We start from the raw sequence: 22,531 nt of genomic DNA, 5'->3' as shown, positions 1-22,531 counted from the left end.
CGGATCCGAGTCTTCACCTGCACTCGCCCAAAAAAACACAGCGCAGCAGCAGAAGAAGAAGAAGGAGAAGAAGAAGAAGACGAGCGGTGGAGGATCGCAGTGTTTGTTTCCATGTTTGTAAAAAGTCGTCTCTCCCACTCATTTTCTCCGTCTTCTTCTCTAATTTGGGAATGCAGGATGTGGTTTTCATAACAATGAGGAGTTATATTTCATTTCAGGGCTGACTGAGGCACAAATACACACACACACACACACACACACACACAGAAGATTATTCACATTCACCGACTCACACAGAAAACCTGCTCATTACACAGGCCGATACACACACATGTACAAGTGTGTATTTTATGTCTATTCCACATTATGCAAATGTACAACACTGACACACACACACACACACACACACACACACACACGAGGAGGAGGAGGAGGAGGAGGAGGAAGATGGAGAAAGAAGAAAATGGAAATGAGAGACGCTGCTGGATGAGTGACAGACGTGATTCAACTGCAGCTGAACTCTCGACGTGCTTTGAGGTTATTTTTATCCTCGTTCTGATCATCTGCACTGATTACGTTTCTTTTATCGTCGTTTTTTTGATTTTCAGTATTCATCTCATCAGGCGTCGCGACTGTCCGCCGTCATCACGGCCTTGAAGGTGTGACTCCACGAGATAAAGTTAGATTAAAGTGTCTCGCTCATTAGTGTCTCAGTTTAGAGCTTCATCCTGGGTTTGATCTTGACACCTGGTTATTTATATCCCTGTTTTCTTGACTCTGAAGTAAATTACTGGGATAACCTTTCAGGCACCGCGACAGATCTTTACTAACCACACATACAGCTGCATGTGCAGGAACAGATGCTGCAAGAGACGGTCCAGTGATGTCCATGGATGCCAACAACAATTCTTCTTCTTCTTCTTCTTCTCCTTCTTCCCCTTCTTCTTCTTTTTCCTCTTCTCCTTCTTCTTCCCTTCTTCCTCTTCTCCTTCTTCTTCCCTTCTTCTTCTTCTTCGCCATCTTCATCATATTCTCCCTTTTCCCCTTCCCCTACTTCTTGTCTTCTCCTTCTTCTTCTCAATGACATTAAAAACAGTAGAAGAAGAAGACGGTGCAAGGCCGGATGAACGTGCACGTGGCTGAGAAGCTGTTTTTGTCCGGTGCTCGTGTAGCATCGTTAGTAGTCGACATGTAACATCGTGATCAGAAACACATCGAGAGCAACAATAAAAGAGCAAATACCTCATCAGAGTCTTCACTAGTGTTTGAGGCCTCCTGAAGTCGTGTTTGAAGGTCAAGAGTAGATCTCAAACACAGACGTCAGCACCAGCGAAGGGAAAACTGGATCCACCTAACTGACTCCTGATGCTGCGGATGTTGGACTGGTGCTACCTTCACTCTGGTCGGTACAGCACTTAAAATGTCCTTTATAAATAAATCAAACCCGACTTGATGAAATTAAAGTGTTCTCTATCTGCGACCAGGGACATAAAAAAAAAAGCTCCATCCTCGTGGTAATTACTCCTTTATTTTTAATCTGGCTGTAATCAATGAGATGATTAAAATGTAAATGTGATCTCTGAGGCTTTCTGTCGGAGCGTCACATGAATTAGTTCTTGTGAGGTTAGAAGTTTAAAAAAGTTTCTTAACGTAACCCGAATCAATAATATATCTCAATGTGTTATATTATTCATGTTCCTGCTCTCAGACCGGAGGAGAGGAAATCTTTATTCTGTATCTGATACCAGAAGAGATCAGGATCAGATGGAGGAGATGAAATATACAGGAAGGGTTTCTTCTTCTTCTTCTGCTTCTTCTTCTCCTCCTCCTCCTCCTCCTTCTTCTTCTTCTGCTTCTTCTTCTCCTCCTCCTCCTCCTCCTTCTTCTTCTTCTGCTTCTTCTTCTTCTGCTTCTTCTCCTTCTTCTTCTTCTCCTTCTTCTTCTTCTTCTTCTCCTCCTCCTCCTCCTCCTTCTTCTTCTTCTCCTTCTTCTTCTTCTGCTTCTTCTCCTTCTTCTTCTTCTCCTTCTTCTTCTTCTTCTTCTTCTCCTTCTTCTTCTGCTTCTTCTTCTTCTGCTTCTTCTTCTTCTTCTTCTCTTTCTTCTTCTTCTTCTTCTTCTCCTTCTTCTTCTCCTTCTTCTTCTTCTGCTTCTTCTTCTTCTTCTCTTTCTTCATCTTCTTCTTCTTCTTCTCCTTCCTCTCTTCCTCCTCCTCCACCCCCTCCTCCTCCTCCTCTTCCACCTCCTCCTCCTCCTCCTCCTGTTCCTCCTCCTTCCTCTCCTCCTCCTCCTTCCTCTCCTCCTCCACCTCCTCCTACTCTACTTCCTCCTCCTCCTCCTCCTGTTCCTCCTCCTCCTCCTCCTCCTCTATATATCTGGTTCATTTCCTGAGCTGAAATAGAATTGACTTCCTGATTCAAGGTTAAATGAGTTTGATGTCGGTTCTCTGCAGGGAGAAAGAGAGACGGAGCGAGGTGGAGGTAAAATTAATATGTTGACTGATGGGTGTGTGTGTGTGTGTGTGTGTGTGTGTGTGAGTGTGTGTGTGTGTGTGTGTGTGTGTGTGTGTGTGTGTGTGTGTGTGTGTGTGTGGCTGAAGACAGTCAGACATGTTGAGAGCTCAGTTTTCAGTCTGTGGTTTGTATTTATGTGTGACAAGCTCTGACGATGATGTCGCCTGTTGCCTCATGAAACTCTTCTTTCCTTATCACAGCCCAGTCGACAGGGTAAAACGTTAGCAGTTAACGTTTCTGCCAAAATATGTCACATCATGTTGACATTACAGGTGTATTACCTCTCTGCAGGTGGAGGAGATGGTGGTGCTGTTAAAGGCGATAACGCTGCCGACCCTGCAACAATTTGCCGCCAATCAGAGTATTGTTTCATGGCGGCCTCTCCCAGCTTCATTACTGTTGTGTGTTTTCTCTTCTAAATGTTTTTAGCTTGTTTTTAACTTGTTATATAGATATTTATTACAGTTAAAAGACACACATTAGAGCTGGCAGAGACGGTATTTCGCTTCATTTTGTGTATGCAGATATTCAATATAGTGAATCTGAACCTGTTGAGTTTGTGGCTACAAAAACTGGATATCTTTGACGGTAAGTCAGGTATCTGCAGCCACGTTTGTGCGACCAAAACAGGTATTTTGAGCCAAAAATGATGTTTTCCTAACCCTAACCAAGAGGTAGCTGTGCCTAAAGAAACTTAAATGTGCAACATAAAGAAAAGTTTTAACTCATCTGTGGTTTTGCAGGAACATCCTTTGCTAACATTATTCTGGCGAATGGATTGTTTTTCACTATTTAGTCATCACAATGTCAAAACTTGAAGATTTAGTTTGCTATCGTGCATAACTGAGAAGTTGTAAGGAGGCACTGTTGTTTTTTTTCTTTTAATGGATTCATGGATTATTAAAAAAAGATTTCTTTCTCACAACAAATCATTTCAGCTCCTCTTACCTCTGCGCAGTGATACGTGTGGCAGGTGTAGTTTGGCAGAAAGAAAATAGTTCCTACATGAAACAGCTCACAGCAAAGTGAGTTTTTTAAATGTTTTGCCATCTAGAAGTTGGACATCTCCAGAACTCTGCAACTCAAACCAAAACAGATGTGGATAGATGGATAAACAGCACGATAAGAGGAAGAATATGTATTTTCGATTGGTGTTCGACCCCTGATCCTGCTGAGGACTGAAGTCTGCAGTAAACACCAGCAGTGTTGTACACCGCGGTCACACTGATCAAGTGTCGTCTTCCACATTATGAGACATGCATGCTGTGAATCCCTGTGAATCCCTGTGAATCCCCGGAGCGTGGGCGTGCAATTTAAATCCCATTCAGGGAGAGTGGACAATGAAAACCACTTCACAGAGAAACAGAGAGGCAGCGACAGGACGCAGAAATTCATCAAGTGGAAGAAATCAAGAAGAGTTTTGATGTCTGAGAAAATCTGAAGGATTATGACTTCATGTTTCTGTTTTTAAACCAGAGGGCGAGGTGTGTTTGGTGTAAATAAATCCTGATTATGCAAATGTGTCGTCTGTTTCAGTTTTATTTCAGAAAGTGAATTAAAGGTTTAAAAAGAAACCGTACGCTTGTTTGTGAAACCCAAAGTTTGAGAAGACATCGAGGGAAATCCTTCTTCTCAGGGACACATTGTGGACTCACGACTGGTTCATTTGGGCCGGCTGGGTAAGTGGTTCGGGTGAGAGTTCTGGTAAGTCTCCAGGAAATGAATGTAAGTCTTTGTAAGTGTGTGTGCTTCAACCGAAACAAAGGTTTTCTCAGATAAGACTCTGAACTCTGTCCTGTCACCTTCCCAGAGAGAAACCTCCTCCCTCCTCCTCCATGTCTGGAAGGAGCACACACCCACACACACTCGTTGACCTTGGGATTGAGAGCGGCGTTGCCTCGTTGCTGTGACGACACAGCTGGTACCAATTGTGCTGTGTCACTGTGTGTGTGTGTGTGTGTGTGTGTGTGTGTGTGTGTGTGTGTGTGTGTGTGTCTGCAGTGTATGGGGGTTGTTCAGCGCCTACACAGTGAGACATTTCACAGCTGCGGTCAGTTTCTGGCGAAGACTGTGTGAAAAAAACGCCTGTTTTGATTCAACGTCTTCGTCTGATGACATCACTGCCTCCTCATGTGACTCCGTCCAATCAAAACAAACAACAGATTTACAGATTTAAAGGAAAAAACATGAATGATTAAGAGATAACTATTGTACTTTCTACTCCACATCTACATTCATCTGAGCTGAAGTCACAAGTTACTTTACAGGTTTGTTTTCGTCACTTTCTCTTTAAACTCTTTAAAAAGCCTCTCGGATCAGCTGGAAAACGCTTCGTCACAAAGATGAAAACTGGCTGTTTTTCTGACTTTCTGATGATCTGATTAAATATGAGGCGTTACTGTAGATTAAACCGGCCAACAGTGTGTGAAGGAGTTAAAATGAGCTCAACTTTAAACATCTACAGCAGTAAAATGACTCATTAAAGCAGCAGAAACATCAGATTATCAGCTGTGTGGTCGCAGTGGACACGTTCATGTTCAGATGAAAGATAGAAGATGTTTCACCATCATGACATCTCAACATTATGTTTTTATTTGTCAGTGTGCAGCCAGCGCCCCCTGCTGTGTGCCCACAGAAGTGAACAGTGTCAAGAAATCGGCCAACATTAAAGGATCGTGCAGGTTATGTGAAAAAAACAAACAATTTTGTTCCCAGTTCCCTAAATTGCAGCTCCACAGTCGTCAGCCTCAGGAGTGACCTTCACTAACGATCCTACATGAATCAGTCTGTCGTTCAGCTCGTGTATCTTCAGACAGGTTCAGGTTTTTATCTTTGATAACTTATTTTGAATCAGTTTGTGATCTCGGGGCTTCAGGAGACTTGGGTTACAGCAGACGAGCTGTATGGAGACACGTTGTGGTTTTTTTTGGTTGTTGTGAAGGAGAAATCTTTATTTTGTAGCTCTTATTTCAGGATCAGATGATGAAGATCTGACATGAAACATCCAGGAAGGGTTTCTTCTTCTCCTTCTCCTTCGTCTTCCCCCAGCTTCTAGTCTCCAGCTACTTCAGTTGTTTAGGAGAATGCTGCAACGCGGACTCTGACAGAATTTTTATTTTTGGGTGAACTATTCCTTTTTATGTATATGTACATTACAAATTATACATACATAGTGACGGTTATATAGAGGCTTTATTTGTGATGTGATGTTTTATCAGCTTCAGGTTTCTTGTTTACAACAAAAATACAGTTTTCTTACAAGAAGATTTAACTTACTGTTGCATGTATCTAATAATTATTCATATAAAAGCAGCACTGAGATCGATTTTAATACAAAACTGCAGATGTTTCACTTGAATCCCAACTTCTTTTTTATTTCATTCTGCAGGGAAATGTAATCACCCATCCAGAGATTTTACACGATCGTCTTCTGTCATGTTTTGTTTTGTTTTTGTTTTTTTCATCTTCTTTATTTTATTGTCTGTCATTCAGACTACACTGGAACTCTGGGTAATGAAGTTTAAATACATGAACCTCATCTCACAGTTTTATTGAATATCATCACACGACTAAATGCATCACATTTATTCAGTAATACTGCAGTACTAGTACACAGTGAACTATACAGTGTGTACTGATGTTAGTAGTGCTTTGAAGTGAACGTATTGTGCGTTACGACAGCAGAGACGTTTGTGCGTTTCTGTCTCTATGTGTGTGTTGTTGTTGTTGTTTGTCATGGAGTGTGTGTTCACGTGTGTGTCCACAGTTTGTGTTGACTTCCTGTTTGAGCTGTCAATCAAGTGTTGAGCTCCTCTAGTCTCCGGACCACAGCGGACGCCACCTTCTTGTACGCCTCCGCCTAGAGTGGACACACACACACACACGCACACGCGCGCACACACACACACACACACACACAAATTAAAGTAGTAAGCAAACTGAAATACACCTCAGAGCTTCGTTAAGGTGAAGAGAAACCTGTTTTTACATCAGAACAAAAACACAAAAGAAGGAGGAACGGACCCGTCAGGGATAGAACAGAATATAATGAGCAGAGCAGAGCAGAACAGAACAGAACCGAACAGAACAGAACAGAACAGAACAGGACAGAGACCTCTGGGCTGTCAGGCGAGGAGACGACCACTGGCTTCCCTCTGTCTGACATCTCTCTGATGTTTAGATGAAGAGGAACGTCACCTGTGGAGTAGGGATGCATCGGTTTCAAACGTCAAGCGTTCAGGATGTTGTGGGTCTAACGTACTCCAGAACTTAATCATAAAACACCGTCTGTCTTTGCTTTAAGATGAGCAGCTGATGCTCTCGCCGCTCCTCCTGCCTACCTAACAACTGGACTCCCAGAGTGTCTGCGAGCTGTCGGGCCCCGTCAGAGCCGAAGATGTGAGTCTGGTGGTTACAGTTGGGACACTGGAAGACGCTCATGTTCTGCACCAGGCCCAGAACCTGCGGGAACACCAAACACTTTTACCCTCCTGTAACTTTAACTCTCAGTCTGTGGATGAACACGTCAGATTTAACGGCTGTGGTTCAGATTACCGGCACGTGAACTTTCTTGAACATCTCGGCTCCTCTGCGAGCGTCGAGCAGGGCGATGTCCTGCGGCGTCGACACGATTACTGCTCCTACAGAACAAAACACAGACACGTGATGTTACTTTACTTTTTCAAATTAAAACTCACTGTCAGCTGTGGGTTTCCTGACATCAGCCAAGCTATCTGAGCACTCGCCACTAAAAGCAACAGCTAAGAAAGTCATAAAAGGGTGAGGGTTTTCCTGAACTCACCTGCTATCGGGATGTTCTGGGTGATCGTCAGTTGGACGTCTCCTGTCCCTGGAGGCATGTCGACCACCAGGTAGTCCAACGACCCCCAGTCCACCTATAAACACTCCGTCTATTAGAATTTGTTTTAAGTTTGTTTTCCAGCCACTCTCACTGTCAGTCTGCGAGACGTTCTCACCTGTCTGAGCAGTTTCTCTATCGCTGACATCACCATCAGCCCTCTCCACACGATGGGAGCCACGTCCTCCACCAGGAACCCCATCGACATGCTGACAGAGAGGAGGACAGAGTCACAACAGGGTAGAACAGGAGGGACAATTTAATTTGCTTTCGCCTCTAAACTGGGAGCTCAGAGAGAAGGGGAGAGATGTGATGACTCACCAAGGAATCCCATAGTTGGTGAGCGGGATCATCAGATTGTCTGGAAGAAAAAGAAAACAGCTGATGTCAGATTACAGGAACAGAAGCTTCATCAAATGTCTCCTGATTGCACAAATATACACATCAGTCATGCAGACAGCACAATATATAAACTTAGGGCCCAGGTTTAATAACACTACATTACATAAAGATCATTGACCAAAGATGGACATAAAGAGAAAGGGAACAATGTGCCGTACGGTCAGAGAGCTCCGGGTTTCCCTTCAGGTTCATCAGTTTGGGAATCGACGGACCGTAGACGTCAGCGTCCAACAGACCGACTGACTTCGACTGAGACGGAAAGAAAGAGAAGATCAATATACAAGAGTGTCCAACTTTCAAACATTGTTCTTGGTAAGAGCACAATTTAGATAAATGACTGGCTAAAATGTTAAAGAGGAGAAAAAAAGAAAACAAAAGTGAAACAAGAGAGAAGACTTCGTACCGGACTGTTGGCCATTAATCCAAGAGCCAAATTCACTGCAGAGACAGAGAAACAGATTAGTCAGGCATGAAGGAATTAACTCCTAAAGATTTGTTTGTATTTGCTCTTGAGGAATAAAAGCAGGTAATCTCTGCTGTACCTGCGGTGGTCGACTTGCCCACGCCACCTTTCCCTGAAGCCACGACGATGACCTGTTTGACCCCCGTGATGGGCTTCTGTTTGGGGAGACCTCTCGCCATGTGCTGCTTCTGCCTCTCCTGTAACGCCTTACTGTCCACCGACCTCTGACATACACAACAACACACAACGTGCACAGTGAAAACAATCTGAAGGTTTGGACGAGGAAACTCCTTTATCATCTGCCAGGAAACTCTTTGAAGCTTTCACACCAGAAACTAGTGACAAACAACTTCAAGAAAAATGAACATAGATGCTTTGCTTTTCACATTTTATGATATATGACCTAAAAATGTTCATTGTCAATTTTAATAACACCAATGTTGATCTATGGCTCATGCTGAATTTACCATTAGTCCCACATATTTCAGAAAACATCCAAACATATACAGTACAAGCTCTGTTTCTTTGATGCTGAGAAAGGCAACCTTAAATTGACAAGATTTAACATGAAGTTTGGTACAAAGTTAAAGTTTTTTTGTTTTCTGTTTTGGGGAGCCAATCACAACTATATAAAGCTGTAACAATTCATACCACCTCTTTATAGGTCAGTTAAAGTTCATTAATAAAAGCACTTTTGGGCTGCCAAGATGGAAAAATATCTGTTTCTAAACATATATATGAGTTATACACTCATTATAAAGGGGGAACTGGGGGTCAGTGGTGCAAATTATTAGCCAGGCTGATTAATTAATTATAATGACGTTATTTACATAAAACAAAATAAAACCAAAAGCTCACTGAGAAGCTATGAAACCAATTTATTGTGCAAATATGTGGTCACTGACAATCTTTGAGTAAAGTATCCAGGAATACAGCACACACTTCCGGTTGTTAGGTTCAAAATAATACAGGATTTAATGTAATTTACGCATCGAAGCGAAAAAACACTCCTAAAACGTGTATCTAATAATTTACAATAAAATAAAAATACAAGAAATTACATTCAATTACGTTACGAATATGTATTTTCTATTATTATCTGGTGTATCGCTTTAGTTTTTAATACAAAATAAAACCCACTTCCGGTTTCAATCCTGCTTCCTGTCTAGCTTGACGCTAACACGGAGCTGCTAGCTAACCTACCTGTGTTATGCTAACAGTAACGGGCTGTAATCTCACCTGGCAGCGGATGAACTGGACACAACACGCAGCTCCGAGGTTTATTTCAGTCCGTGTTCGCAGAGCTGAAGGTTTATTAACGGATACTCTCAGTAAATGCGACAGTCTGCTGTATGTTAGCTGGGCCATGTTAGCTGTTTGGATGCTCCTCTGCGCGAGAGCCTGGAGCGCGTCAAGCTTGCGCAAAGTACGCATGCGTGGTAGGCGTGTGTATACTTTTATTTTTTGGTTTGTTTTCTTATTTAATCAGACCTAGTTTTTACTTTTTAACTGTAAATAGTGTTTTGTTTCACTGTTTCGTTAGTAAGTAAAATTATTTTTATTATTTTGTTCTTTTAAATATTTACACTTTCATCTTGTGTATGATTTCTTCACTTTAATTCTCGTGTCCTATCATGTCTTATACATTTAAATTAAAATGTTGACGCATTAAATAACAAAAGCTGATGATGATCATGGAAAAACAAGCAATAAAAGGAGAGAAAAGAAAGTTTAGGCTGCGGAAATGATGCGCAGCCTTGAGCCTCTTTGAGCAGCTTTAGTTGACGTTAATGCGGAAGTGAGTTGCGTGAGTTTTCTTCACATTTTTCTTATTCATTGAACATTTGTGTCAGTTTATGAGTCAGTATTGTTCTGTTTGTTGACTGTTCGGATTGGGTTTGTTGGACCTGGTTCTTCTGTACCGCTGGTTAATGTTTAAGATTTAAATCAGGGACGTCAGAGAGGATAAAGAGTTAACACCTGAGGAATCATGTCGGAGAAAGGCGGCGCTCCTGTGGCCCGGACGGTGCTGCAGCAGTGTCTGCAGGCCAGGCTGCAGGTGAAGCCGGCAGAGGAAGACTCAGAGGCTCAGTTTGTCCAGGTGAGACCAGGTTCACTGCACCTGAACTGCGCATATGTTTACAGAGCTGCAGTGATATACACTTATTTATTTTGACTTATTCTTATTATGCACTACGGCACTGTTCCCTGTTATAATGAAATGACAATAATACATATGTTTCCCAAAGTTTGTGACTTTTAAGTAAATAAATATGCATTTTGCATCATTTTGGATCAATATTTTTAACATATCTGTGTACAAAATGTTGCTTTTCCAACATTTTTTACACAGATATGTGAATAATATATATATTGTCTCATTGATTTTCTTCCCCTCGTCCTGTGAAATACTTTAAGTGCATTATAATAAGCTTGCTCGCTTCTCATTTTGACCTGAAACTGACACAAAAAATTGCTTTATGATGTTTCCTTTATTCCATATTATATGTATTATTGTTATTTCATTACAACAGGGGACAGAACTGTCGTGAATCTACATAAATCATTACAGATTAAGAATATATAAATAAGAATTAGTCAGAATTAATGAATTGTGAGTGGTAACTTCTACTGTTTCTCTGTATATCACTGTGCCTTTCAACATTTCTTACAACCTTTAAGATTCATAACCTTTAATCGATAATAAATATATAATAGTAAAAGATATCAGTGGATAAATTACAGCATGTGCATTGAAAACATGACTGGACTCTGCTGTTCTGTTGCAGATCGACAGAGGGATGGTGATCTACATCTGCTTCTTTAAAGGAGCCACAGACGACATCCTGCCCAAGATGGGTCAGTGACCTTCCTTAACCTTTGACCCACATATTCAAACCCTACATTGAGATTTAATGTTGTCTCCTCAGTGTCCACTCTGTTGAACCTGCGGCTGTGTGAGTCCGACTCGGGGAAGCTGGTGTCGGTGCTGGAGCTCCCCGGCAGCGTGCTGATCGTCCCTCAGGCCACGCTGGGCGGGAAGTCCAAAGGCAGGGCCATGCAGTACCACAACAACATCAGCAAAGAGGACGGGCTGCGGCTGTACGGCAGCTTCGTCTCCCTGTGTGAGAAGGAACTGACGGCTGCTGCTGCTTCAGCCGAGAGCGGCGCTGAAGTGAAACACGGGACTTATGGAAACAGACAAGTGCTGAAACTGGACACCAACGGACCCTACACACACCTGATGGAGTTCTGACCCGCAGGGGAAGACGAGGAATTGGACTTTATTGCTAGTTTTCATCACAAAGGTGGAAATTGTCTCTTAATGTTTAAATATTTACCAACAAGGCTGCAACAGCTGCTGGTGTATCATGTGATTTATGCTTTTGTGATAAAAAACAAGACATTAATTTGGAGTCTGTTGTTGTTTTTGTGTAAGTAGAAAACAAATAAACACAAATAACACATCAGGTCTTTAATAATAGTGTGGAATAATAATGTGCTTCTCTTCCGGCCCAGCAGGGGGCGCTGTGTGTGCGTCAGGGAGCGGAAATGAGCAGCACTCGGTAAGATTGGGTTACAGCAGCGTTTACAACCTGCGTCAAAACTGCTGCTCCTCCTCAGGTCAGTCAGCCCGCAGCAATGACACTTCCGGTTAAACGACTCCCCGCCAAAATAACAGCACACAACTCAGGGACCACAATGTAAAATCAGCTGTTTTGAAACAATTTTATTCATAGTGGTTTTGAGCTGTCTGTGTGGTGTATCAGCATTTTAAAAAACATGATTTATAATGATATACAATCACTTATATTGTTTTTTCTGCTCTTAAAACCTTTTTGATATTGAAAATTTGAAGATGTAATTTTGCAAATGTTTTTTTTTTCCTTATTGAGAGCGAGAGCAATGTACAAAGAATTCAGGAGAGACATATATAGATATAAATGAAACAAATGTACATAAGGAATGAGAAGAAAAAGTAGAGATACTAAAAATAAATACAGATAAAGAAAGAAATGTATAGACAGATATAATCAGACATTCAGTACACCTTTTGTTCGTTATTAAATTGATGGATTTAAGCAGCAAGTTTAGTTCCAGAAAGTCATATGAAAACTTAGGGACGTAGTTAGTAAATAAAGATGTAAATCTGGAAAAACAAAGTTTTATTAGGAACTGGAGGGAATGGTTCACAGAGTTGTCAAAAGTGGCATGACATGAACAAATCTCAAGGACAGGACAGAGAGATATATGGGAAAGTGAACCGACACATAAGTAAAATACATTTCATGGGTGTATTATTGTTTCTCTTGATTTTTATGGAGAGTAGAAATGATGAGTGTACTGTAAATGTGACTGTAGAGCAAGATGCTTTTTATTTTATTTATTCATTTCCATTTGTTTTTGTTTATTTCCTTTCCCTGTTATTTGATTATTTCATTGTGTTATTATTATTTCTTATGTAGTTCAATAAAATACCAATACAAAAGAAATCCTCAAGTTTTAAGCAAAACATAAACCTTTATTTTGAAAATCCTTACCGGAACGTGCCGGGTCCCCGCTAGCTGCTGCTAGCTTAAAACCTGCACAACACCAAACGCCACATTTAGCCTCAAATTTGAGCTGAAATGTGTCAGTGTGCAGCTTTTCCGTGAACGTTCAGACCCAACACGATGAGTCCGGCTGTTTTCAGGAGCAGCTCGGTGGGAAAATCTCGCAGTTAAACTTGAGCTGTTGCTGAAAGTTGCTGACGGTGTAACGAGGATTTGTGTTGACCGGACGCAGGATGTTCTAAGGTGGGAGCTGCTGTCAGGCTGCAAACTTCACACATTCACAGCATTAATGTGTCGCATGAGGAGGAGATTCATGTGTTTGTGGTGTTATAACTGATGTAAAAGTCTGTGTGCATGTGTGTTTTTACAGAAATGGTCAATCAATCAACCAATCACTCAGTCAATCAATTAATCAATTAAGCATTTGTTTACAAATTGTCATCACTAATGAGGAAGTGTCTGTCAGGTCGCTTAAGCTCAGACTGATGTCTTAAAATTGCTTATTTTGACTAAATTACTGTTCAAAAACCCAGATGTTTTTACTTTAATGTGGAAAAATGTCAGAAAATGTTGAATTATTTGTTCATTAGCAACAAAAAGGAGAAGTTTAATGTTATTATTTCATATTTAACAAACCGGCTGTTGATTATTTGTTCAGGCTGTCCACGCTGATATGAAATATCCAGAGGTTTTCTATAGGAAATGGAGAAAAGAAAGCAAATATGTGACATTATTACTTGATAATCATCAATTAATTGAATATCAAGATTGTTATCAGCTGTTTTTAAGAGTCTGTTAGTCAATACATTGAATAACCTTTAACTTTACTGTGTTGATCAAATCAACTTTATTTACAATTCACAATCAGATTGCCTCAGTGGGCTTTACAGTCTGTACGGTGAACGACATCTTCTGTCCTGAGACCCTCGATTCAAGTGAGGAAAAACTTACTAGATTTAGGAAAAAAAACTTTTAACAGGAAGAAAAAAAGACGGAGGAAACCTCAGGAAGAGCCTCAGAGGAGGGATCCCTCTCCCAGGACGGACAGACATGCAACAGATGTCGCCAGTACCGACCAGAACAACAAAGTCCAGGAGGGCGACTGAGCAGAAGTTGTGCCCGAGCCACATGACCTTGGTGACCTGGAAGAGGGCAGGACACATAAGATAATAAGCAATAAAAAAGAAAACAGAGGAGAGCACTGGTCCAGCAGCGCCCGGGGTGTGACGATCCAGATCCTCAACATGTGAGGCAGCGGGAGCGTCGTGGTCCATCAGCAGGGAGCCTGAATGAAAAGAGTTGCATGAGAGTTAATTGTCTTTGTCTCTCTTTCCTCCGTTACAGATGCCGTCGTTCGACTTCATAGATAAGGTGGAGCTTTTTGTGCGGACGGGAACTTTTCAAGTCGGTGCGTCAAAGAGTTCAAAGAAAGTAACCAGAGCTGCCAGCAAACACTTCCTCTATAAAGGTATTTCAGAGCTGCACCGGCAGCTGGCAGAGACACTTCAGAAAATATCTTTAAGCAATTAAAAGCTCAGGCAGGTTAACGTCAAACAGTTTTCACAGTGACTTCAGCTTCCTGGTAGTAGTGAGGTAGAAGTCCTAGTTTAATCGACTACTCCCTAGTTTGAAGGAGATCCGACTCTGTCCTCAACTTTTCTGACTGATCTTTGAGCCTGACAAAATTATAATCTCGTCTTTGTTTTTAGTTTGTCTGTAACCGACTGTAGTTCCTCCCTCCGTCCTCCAGATGGCTGTCTGTGGCGTTCCTATCGAGGCCGCCTCCTCCACGTTGTCAGGAGCGACGAGGAAGTGAGGGAGATCCTGGCCCGTTACCATGACAACAACAACCACGCCGGCCGGTCCCGGGCCGTGAAGGAGATCATGGTGATCAGCAGATTATTGAAGGATTTATACACCTGCTGCGACGTCGAGCGTGGTGCTGAAAACAGGGTCTGTTTCTAATCCTCCTCCTCTTCCTCCTCTTCCTCCTCCAGTTGATGTATTACTGGGTTGGAGTGACGGAGGCGGTGAAGAACTGGATCAAAGCTTGCGCTGTTTGTCAGAGCAAAAGTCCGGCCGAACCCCCCGACCCGCCCGTCCGCTTCTGCCTGGCCTACGGCTGCGACGCCTCCAACTACGTTTACCCCGGGCTCAGCTTCCACAGGTGGATCTTCACACATCAACAAGTTGTTTCATGTGTCATATTCTTAGGTTTGTAGCAGTGGTACTGTAAGGCTTGGCCCAGTTAGTCAGCCTCAGGTCTGTTCTGGCTCAGTATTAAAGTGCTCCACACGCAGCTTTATCTCCGCTGCAGGTTTGAAATGAAACTTTTTCCCTGCAGGTTTCCAAAGGAGGCTGAGAAACGGCGGTTGTGGCTGGCGGTGGCTCAGAGGGACGAGGGCTCGCTGCGCATGAACTCCTGCCTCTGCTCCAGGCACTTCGAGCCGTCCTGCTTCACGCTGAGCGAGGCCGGTCAGCTGACTCTCCCGCCAGACGCCGTACCCACCATCTATTCTGTGACCGTGCAGGAGGACGAGGTGACTCAATACAGCTAATAGAGGCAGTTGCAGCTCATCTGCAGGCTTAATTTCGTACATTTCCAGGAGTAAGGACAGGTTAATAATACAACAACACAGGACAAAACACATTTATTCTTTCAGTCAGTCTCTAATGGAGACGTGAAGCTCCCTCTCGCATCCATCAGTGTAGAGTGTCCACAGTTGTTCCAGTTGTTCCACCGTTACCTGGAGATAACGACCGGGGAAAACAAAGCCTCTTCCTGTTTTGGTTGCCAGAGCGACTCACTCGCTTCCTTTGGGCTGTAATTCGACCTTTGCTTTTCTGGGAAAAACCGAGCCTGGGGAATGAAAAGCACAGTGAAAGAGAGTTAAAGGGAACAAAGGGAACAAGTTTATATGTGGATCGTGTCATTGATACATTACAGCGATTATTAATAAGTAAATACCGATGATACAGTGTAATAGCTGCAGGAAAATGACACCGTCCACGTATAAACTCACTCTGCTCTTCAGGGGCTGGATTTTTCCTGACAAACAAACGTCGAGTTACAGCACAAAGGAAGCTCGTCTGTCATTTGGCAACCAAAACAGGAAGAGACATTGTTTTCCCTGGTCGCTTTCCCAAAGGTAACGGTGGAGCAACTGTGGAAACACTGATGGAGGCAAAGAAGGTGAAGAGGGAGAGACCGAGGTAAACCTCAAATGAATCATCTGCGCTGTCGTCTAATCGTCTTTTCACCTTCTCTTGTAATCTTCAGGAAGAAACATCAAGAAGAAAATATGTTTAACAGCAACAACACAAAGTATATCTGATGCGTCCTGCTTCTGTCTATTAAGAATATATTGATTATCGGAAACAGTGGGTTTTTTTGTTCGATTGCCGATAAGATGTATTAATCATCTCCACCAACGAGGTTATGTTTTTGCAAACTACTGAAAAGATTTCGACTAAGCTTGGATGTCGGTCTCAGCCCAGAAAAAGGACAGATCCAGGAATTGTTGAGTACAGGCTCTGACATGTACTCAGAGTATCAGAGTAAAAAGTCTCCCTCTGAAGGACATTTGTGGTCAAAGCTAACTGAAGCTCACATCATATTAATATAACTCAAAGACTATTAAAGTTAAAGGTAGGGTCAGTAGGATTTGTCCCAGCTGTTCCTGAACGCACCACAAAGACAGTTGATTGTTGAGTCTCATTCCCAGGATCACTTCATCCTCTTCTGTTTTCAGGTCTCCGTCCCTTCAGATGAGGACTTCCTCCAGTCCAGCACCCTGGAGGACTTCCTGTCCACAGCTGCCGCTGCTGCAGAACCCACGGATCCGTCTGATCCGGCCTTCGATCAGTCTGAAACACCCGTGGAGCTGCAGGAGCACCAGTACTCCCTCCCAGCCCCCGATCCCGACTCCATGGAGACGGTGGAGGAGTACAAGAGGAGGAAGACCACCATCGAGCCGAGCTTCGCCGTTTACAACCAGATCGCCAGGTAGACCTGTGATCACCTGCCCGCTTCATTCACGTGTTCAGCTTCCTTCATTTAATGGAGGTTGTGTTGAGAGCAGAGGTGGGAATTGTGGAGTCATCAAGTCATCTCCATGCCATGTATTTGTTCTGTTAATGCACTAAACCAGCTGAGTCCAATCAGCACAGCTCTTCGGCCAGGAAGGTGAGCTAATTAGTGAATGCACCTGGTTCAGTGACTGAGCAGAACAAATACATGGCATGGAGATGACTTGATGACTCCACAATTCCCACCTCTGGTTGAGAGGTTTTTACTTTTTATTCTGCAGGTATCTGAGCCACAGGATCTTACCCATGCAGAGCAAGCAAAGCAGATTTGCTTTAAAAAGGATGTCCAAGCGCTTCGGCCTGATAGGTGAGAGGACGGAGTGACAAAACACAGCATCACTCACTTTATTTACCTCCTTCAGTCCTCAGAGAGACAGATTTCAGTATCAAATTATGTCTTTAGAAACATTTCTCTTGTGTTTCAGATGGAGTGCTGATGTACACTCGAGTCTCTCCTCCTCTCAGAGTGCCGCGCAGCAGAGAGGAGGTCTGTGTCGTCTACTTTACAATCTAAAGTCTTCATGAATCATGTGAAATGTGTCATGTGGCTTCACATCCTGCCTTTTTTGCTCCCAGGTGAACTCGATCCTGAAGCAGTTCCACGACAACCAGGGTCACTACGGTCAGGGGATCTGCCAGCGACAGATCACGAAGCACTTCTACTGGGCCAGCATGACCCGAGACCTGGCCCGCTGGATCAGCAACTGCAACACCTGCCTGAACAGAACCAAGAGGAAGTGGCTCCGCTGCAGCGTCAACAACTGCACCAACTGCTGCGGGCCGGTGGAGAGAGGCCTGGGCCTCACCTTCCACAGGTACGAGCACAGGTCAGAGACAGATGCATATTTGCTTCTTTTCACTGCATCTTCACCCGTCATCGCCTCCAGGTTTCCTCTTCACAACACGGTCCTGCTGACCCAGTGGTTGAGGGCTGTTGGTCGTCCGAACTGGCACCCTCGGCTCCGCTCGTCTATTTGTTCGACCCATTTCACCGAGGACTGCTTCGACCGCGGCGGGGACAAGGTCACCCTCACTGCAGACGCCCTGCCCACGCTCCTGGTCCACGGCGACTCGGCTGTAAGACACAAGAGTTACTGACTGTGTATCTGAATTATTAATTCGTCTGTGCTGTTTTAAACGTCGTGTCTTTCCTCCTCAGACTCCGTCCAGAGGTCCGGCCCAGCCTGCTCCAGGGGAGGAGGTGCGTTTAGATGATCGCCAAATGATTCCTGACCTGAGCAATTTGCAAATTTCAGCCTTTTACAGCCATTTGGACTTGATTTTAACCTCCTGTTTGTGTGCGAGCAGACATATTTTGCCAAGTACGATGCCGTGGAGCTCTACCTGAGCAGACGCATCTATCCTCCTGGACTGAGCTACGTAGAGAAGAACACCTTCAGGAGGTTCTGCAAGAAGTTCGCCATCAAAGGTTTGAACAGAACTACCGTCATCAGGATTCTCATTTAATTCCTTTAATACTTACATGACCGTGTTCCTGTTTTCCAGACGGTGAGCTCCACATGGTGAGCGAAGATCGGCTGCGTTTGGTTCTGAGGACCAGGCAGCAGGTCGAAGCCGCTCTGGTGGATTATCACAACGAGCTGAACCACCTCGGAGTCAACAAGTGTCTCCGACTGCTCAACGAAAAGTGAGACTAATAAATCACCTGCGTCAGGATTAGATGAAACTTTATTGATCCTGCAAAGACAGAAGGTTTAAAGTAAATCTAAGTTTAAGCAAAGTTTCAGCGTATTTTGCTGTTTACTGTCTGACTTAAAAACATATTTGTTCTTCCTTTAAGTCAGTTGTGTCAACTGTGTTCCCATTAGTCCTTGAAATCCTTGAAAGTTGGAGAATTTGAGGTGAAAATAATCAAGAAAACAGACACGAGTCACTGAAAGTGCTTGAATTTATATATCTTGTTCAAGCGTGTTCGTTCTCATCATAAAACCTCGATCTGTGTCTCAAACTTTGCCATGTTGGGCCTGGAAAGTCCTTGAAAAGCCTTTGAATATTATGTTTAACAAAACATTATTAATCCTTTGTGTAGCATCCTGATGCTGCATGACTTCGAGAGTTAACACAGTAAAGACAAAAAGGGGAAGTCTGTCAAACTGTTGGGATGATTGTAGGTTATACTTGATACTTTACTTGATTACACCTGATCTCTGACAGGTATTTCTGGAAGACCATGAGAGCTGATGTGATGCAGTGGGTCAACAGCTGCTCTCAGTGCAGCAGGAAGAAGAGGAGAAAACCAGAAACAGCAGCAGGACGATCAGAGTCGCTCGTATCACCACAGATACACGAGGACGTGGACAGGTGTGTGGGAGTCTGTCTGGAGACATCTGGGAAACTGTGCTTCATATTGAATTTCTTTGTTCTTACTTCTTTGTCTCTCTCTGTCTTTGTCGTCATGTCGGCAGCGGGAAGGATGCCGATGATTGCAGAGATGATGAGGAGGATGACGGTGGGGATGTTGGTGAAGGCGCTGGGAGTGTCGCGGATGAAGAGAGGCAGCCAGCGAATCCAGAGGTCGTAGTGGTGGGTTTCTCTGCTTCAGCCCACAGGACTTACACCGTCTGTAGATCTGAGCCAGATTCATCACCAAGTTATAACTAAAGATTTAAAACGACAGTGAACACTTCAATTAATATTATGTTGTTATGAATAAAATGCTAAGCTACCTCTGAATACGCCACCATCATCAGGAAAGAGTTTGTAACACAACACGTCTCTTCTCAATCCTAGGAGAGTCCCTCGTCCTCTCAGCCTGTAACTCCCGTCAACCCTCAGCCCAGAATCCCCATCCTCCTCCACCTAAGAGCTCCCATCCACTTCCAGCCCAAAACTCCCATAATCCTCCAGCCGAGGACTCCTAACACGCCCTTCGTCGCCAGACTCTGGTCCGTCAACAGAGCGACTCCAGCAGTCCAGAAGAAGACGAACAGCTCTGACGTTCAGCCTGAGAACCAGAGCAGCGTCCAGGTTCAGGAGGATCAGACAGAAACAGGAAGCTCAGAGGGCAGCGCCAGAACTCATAACTGTGTCAAAGTCCAGGAGACAACCAAACTCCTCACAGAGTCACATCCTCCTCCACCTGAGCCCACGGCCAAACTCCCACAAGCCCCAAGCAAGCAGGTTCTACTTCCAAGTCAAAGCAGAGGACCAAAGACCCAAATATCAGCTCAAACCCGGAGTCGAGGCGCCGTCCAGCGCCTGGAGAAGAGAAAGCTCGAGTTGGCGGCAGGTTCATCAACTAAGAGGATCTCCGGCGGTGGTCTGGAGCCTGTGGTGGCCTCGAGCACCAAACCCTGGCCCGTCTTCACAATCGCTCAGTCTGCCCCGAGAAAGACAGCTGGACCCCCTCCTGAGGTGGACAGGTACGGCACCAAGTTCTGCCTGCTTTCCTTTTATTTGAGTGTAGTAGTGTAATAATTGTATACGTGTGTGTGAGCAGCCCTGCTCTGTTTCGGAGGCCCGGGAGTCTTCAGGCCCGGACCGTCATCCAGCAGTGCAGCACGGCGAAGGTGAAGACCAAACCAGCCATGGACGGAGCCGATACTGAGTGGGCGGAGGTGGGTCTGTGTTTATTACTGTGTTTATTCATCTTCAGTAACTTTAGATTATGATGCTCCCGGGCTGTAGTGATGTGGATCCAACAGACATCCTGTCAGACCCGCTGAGATCGGAAGTAACGAAGTACAAGGTGCATCTTTCCCAAATTACTGAGTTTAAGGATCGACCTAGAACAGAGAGATTTGGGAACAGAAGTCTTGATGTTCCTGTCTCGGGCCTCACACCGCTGCTGGGCCGTGACATTTAGTGGATCTTCTCTGTCCTCAGATCCAGGAGGGGATAGTCGTGTACGTCTGCTTCTTCCACGGAGCGACTGAGGACGCCACTTACGAGATGGGTAAGATGTGACACATGTTGTCTTAATTCATAATGTTATCACCAGATACATGGATGCAGTGACAGTAGCGAGGTAAATAGCACCATAAGTCCAGCCTCTTCTGTCTTTTTCAACAGCCAACAGCCTGATGACCACCAGATTTTTCCGTAAAGACACCGGACACTGCGTCTCCGTTCTCGACCTTCCCGGGAGCGTCTTATTGATCCCTCAGGACTCCCTGATCGGGGAGCCGGTGCCCAAGAGAAAGATTCAGTACAAGGGCGGGTGTGAGCTGTGGTGGGGCGCCCAGCTGTTCTCCAACCTGGTGTCGGCCTGCAGGGAGCTCATGGCCGACTCGGTGAAGTGCACGAAGGCCGGCGTGAAGGTGGAGCACGGAGTCTACGGACAGAAACAGGAGGTCGCCCTGAGCTCTGCGGAGCCGCTGACGCTGCTGCTGGAGTTCTGAGGTTCTGATCCATGTTTTCTTTTCTACATCTCCTCGTCGAGCTTCTTTGCTGTGTGAAGGTTCTCGCACTCCCGCAGTCAGAGACACATTTTAGTTAATTAATGGGAAACGTGTCAAGTTTACTAAACCACTTTAGTTTACTATGGAACCAGAGGAACAAAACTAAGGAACTGAAAATCCACTTTTTACATGAGGAAACAACCAAAAGTCTTAATTTTGTTCTTTATGTTTGTTGTCGTCTGACTCTGATGTTTGAATGTAATGAATGATAAAAGAAGACACACAAGTGGAAAAGGGGCTGAGACGCCAGAATATTTGTCAGCTGACTGTTTGATGGTTATTTATTTCTGCTTGAGAACAAAAACAGGCATGAAACTGTCAGCAAATCAATTTTTATTTCTCCTGTTCTTCAGCCTCATTGGTCACTTCCTCTTTCTCCTTTTATATATTTTTTATAGATTGTTTATTTTAAAAAAAAAAGGTCAAACTTCGTCTGGTTCCAGCTTCTGAAATGGAGGATTTGCTGCTTTTCTTTGTCATTTCTGACGGTAAATGAAGAGACTTTGGGTTTCTGACTGCTGGTTGGACAAAAGAAACGATAAGAAGACGTCACATTAATCAGCAGATTCATCGATAATGAAAATAATCGTTTCCTCTCGAGAGCCGTGAGCAGATTTTTTGTTTTCTCGTCTAAATTTTACCAAAAAAAAAGACACAAATATATAGTTTAATTTTGAAAACAGCCGCTCACCCAGCAGGAGGAAATGGTGCGTTTGCCGGGGACTATTTTCAGCGGCGGATTAATCCACATTTGAAACACAGACGCCTGCATGCTGTCTGTCTTTTGTTCATATTGTTTATACTGTACAGAGTGAAAAAACACAAATCTCAATATTAAATAACTATTTTTTTGTTTAACAAAATGTGTACGTTGCATTCTTTCAGTTCTACATTCAATGTGTCTAACGAAGATAAATTACTGAACAAGAAGAATTTAAATGTTTGTGACGTTCCTGCACAGTTTTAGCAAATCTTTAACTTTTGTGTGATTAATCTCAGAACAATAACAGCACATGTCTGATCGTGTCGACTTTAGGAGATATGACATAAAGAAAAACATCTTTATTCCCCAAAACATCTGCACGGAAATAAACTGAGTGGATAAAATTAGATAAATGGAACAAGAAAGTAAAATGACGAAGAAAAAAAGAAAAAGGACCAAAAATAAAGAATTAATTCTTCTCTTTTAATTTACAATCATTGTTTCCATAAATAACACAACAAAATGTTGGAAT

At 43.6% G+C, this 22,531-nt stretch overlaps 3 protein-coding genes across 3 annotated transcripts; 2 read left to right on the top strand and 1 right to left on the bottom strand.

Annotated features, from left to right (window-relative positions):
• Positions 1-5,683: 5,683 nt before the first annotated feature.
• nubpl (nucleotide binding protein-like) lies at positions 5,684-9,659 on the bottom strand. Its single transcript, XM_084380733.1, has 11 exons — positions 9,473-9,659; positions 8,313-8,457; positions 8,174-8,208; positions 7,929-8,019; positions 7,690-7,729; positions 7,487-7,577; positions 7,312-7,405; positions 7,065-7,150; positions 6,851-6,971; positions 6,625-6,707; positions 5,684-6,369 (listed from the first exon to the last, which is right to left on the bottom strand). Exons 1-11 carry the CDS (start codon positions 9,599-9,601, stop codon positions 6,307-6,309), a joined length of 978 nt encoding a protein of 325 aa, XP_084236859.1. The 5' UTR covers positions 9,602-9,659; the 3' UTR covers positions 5,684-6,306.
• Positions 9,660-10,018: 359 nt separating this feature from the next.
• On the top strand, positions 10,019-11,649 carry LOC311274427 (D-aminoacyl-tRNA deacylase 2-like). Its single transcript, XM_084382106.1, has 3 exons — positions 10,019-10,334; positions 11,023-11,092; positions 11,164-11,649. The coding sequence occupies exons 1-3, from the start codon at positions 10,224-10,226 to the stop codon at positions 11,487-11,489; spliced, it is 507 nt and encodes a 168-aa protein (XP_084238232.1). The 5' UTR covers positions 10,019-10,223; the 3' UTR covers positions 11,490-11,649.
• A 1,173-nt stretch (positions 11,650-12,822) lies between these two features.
• LOC311273982 (uncharacterized protein) lies at positions 12,823-22,153 on the top strand. Its single transcript, XM_084381350.1, has 19 exons — positions 12,823-13,029; positions 14,131-14,254; positions 14,537-14,673; positions 14,784-14,953; positions 15,131-15,326; positions 16,539-16,792; positions 17,097-17,182; positions 17,301-17,362; positions 17,452-17,690; positions 17,763-17,952; positions 18,035-18,076; positions 18,184-18,304; positions 18,382-18,523; positions 19,051-19,197; positions 19,302-19,419; positions 19,627-20,258; positions 20,336-20,453; positions 20,722-20,791; positions 20,908-22,153. The coding sequence occupies exons 2-19, from the start codon at positions 14,131-14,133 to the stop codon at positions 21,234-21,236; spliced, it is 3,177 nt and encodes a 1,058-aa protein (XP_084237476.1). The 5' UTR covers positions 12,823-13,029; the 3' UTR covers positions 21,237-22,153.
• The last annotated feature ends 378 nt before the right edge of the window (positions 22,154-22,531 follow it).

The sequence above is a fragment of the Pagrus pagrus genome, assembly GCF_965226575.1.
Source record: "Pagrus pagrus genome assembly, chromosome: 18".
Lineage (NCBI taxonomy): Eukaryota > Metazoa > Chordata > Actinopteri > Spariformes > Sparidae > Pagrus > Pagrus pagrus.
Note: the sequence above shows the minus strand (reverse complement) of the source record. Positions and strands in the feature narration are given on the sequence as shown.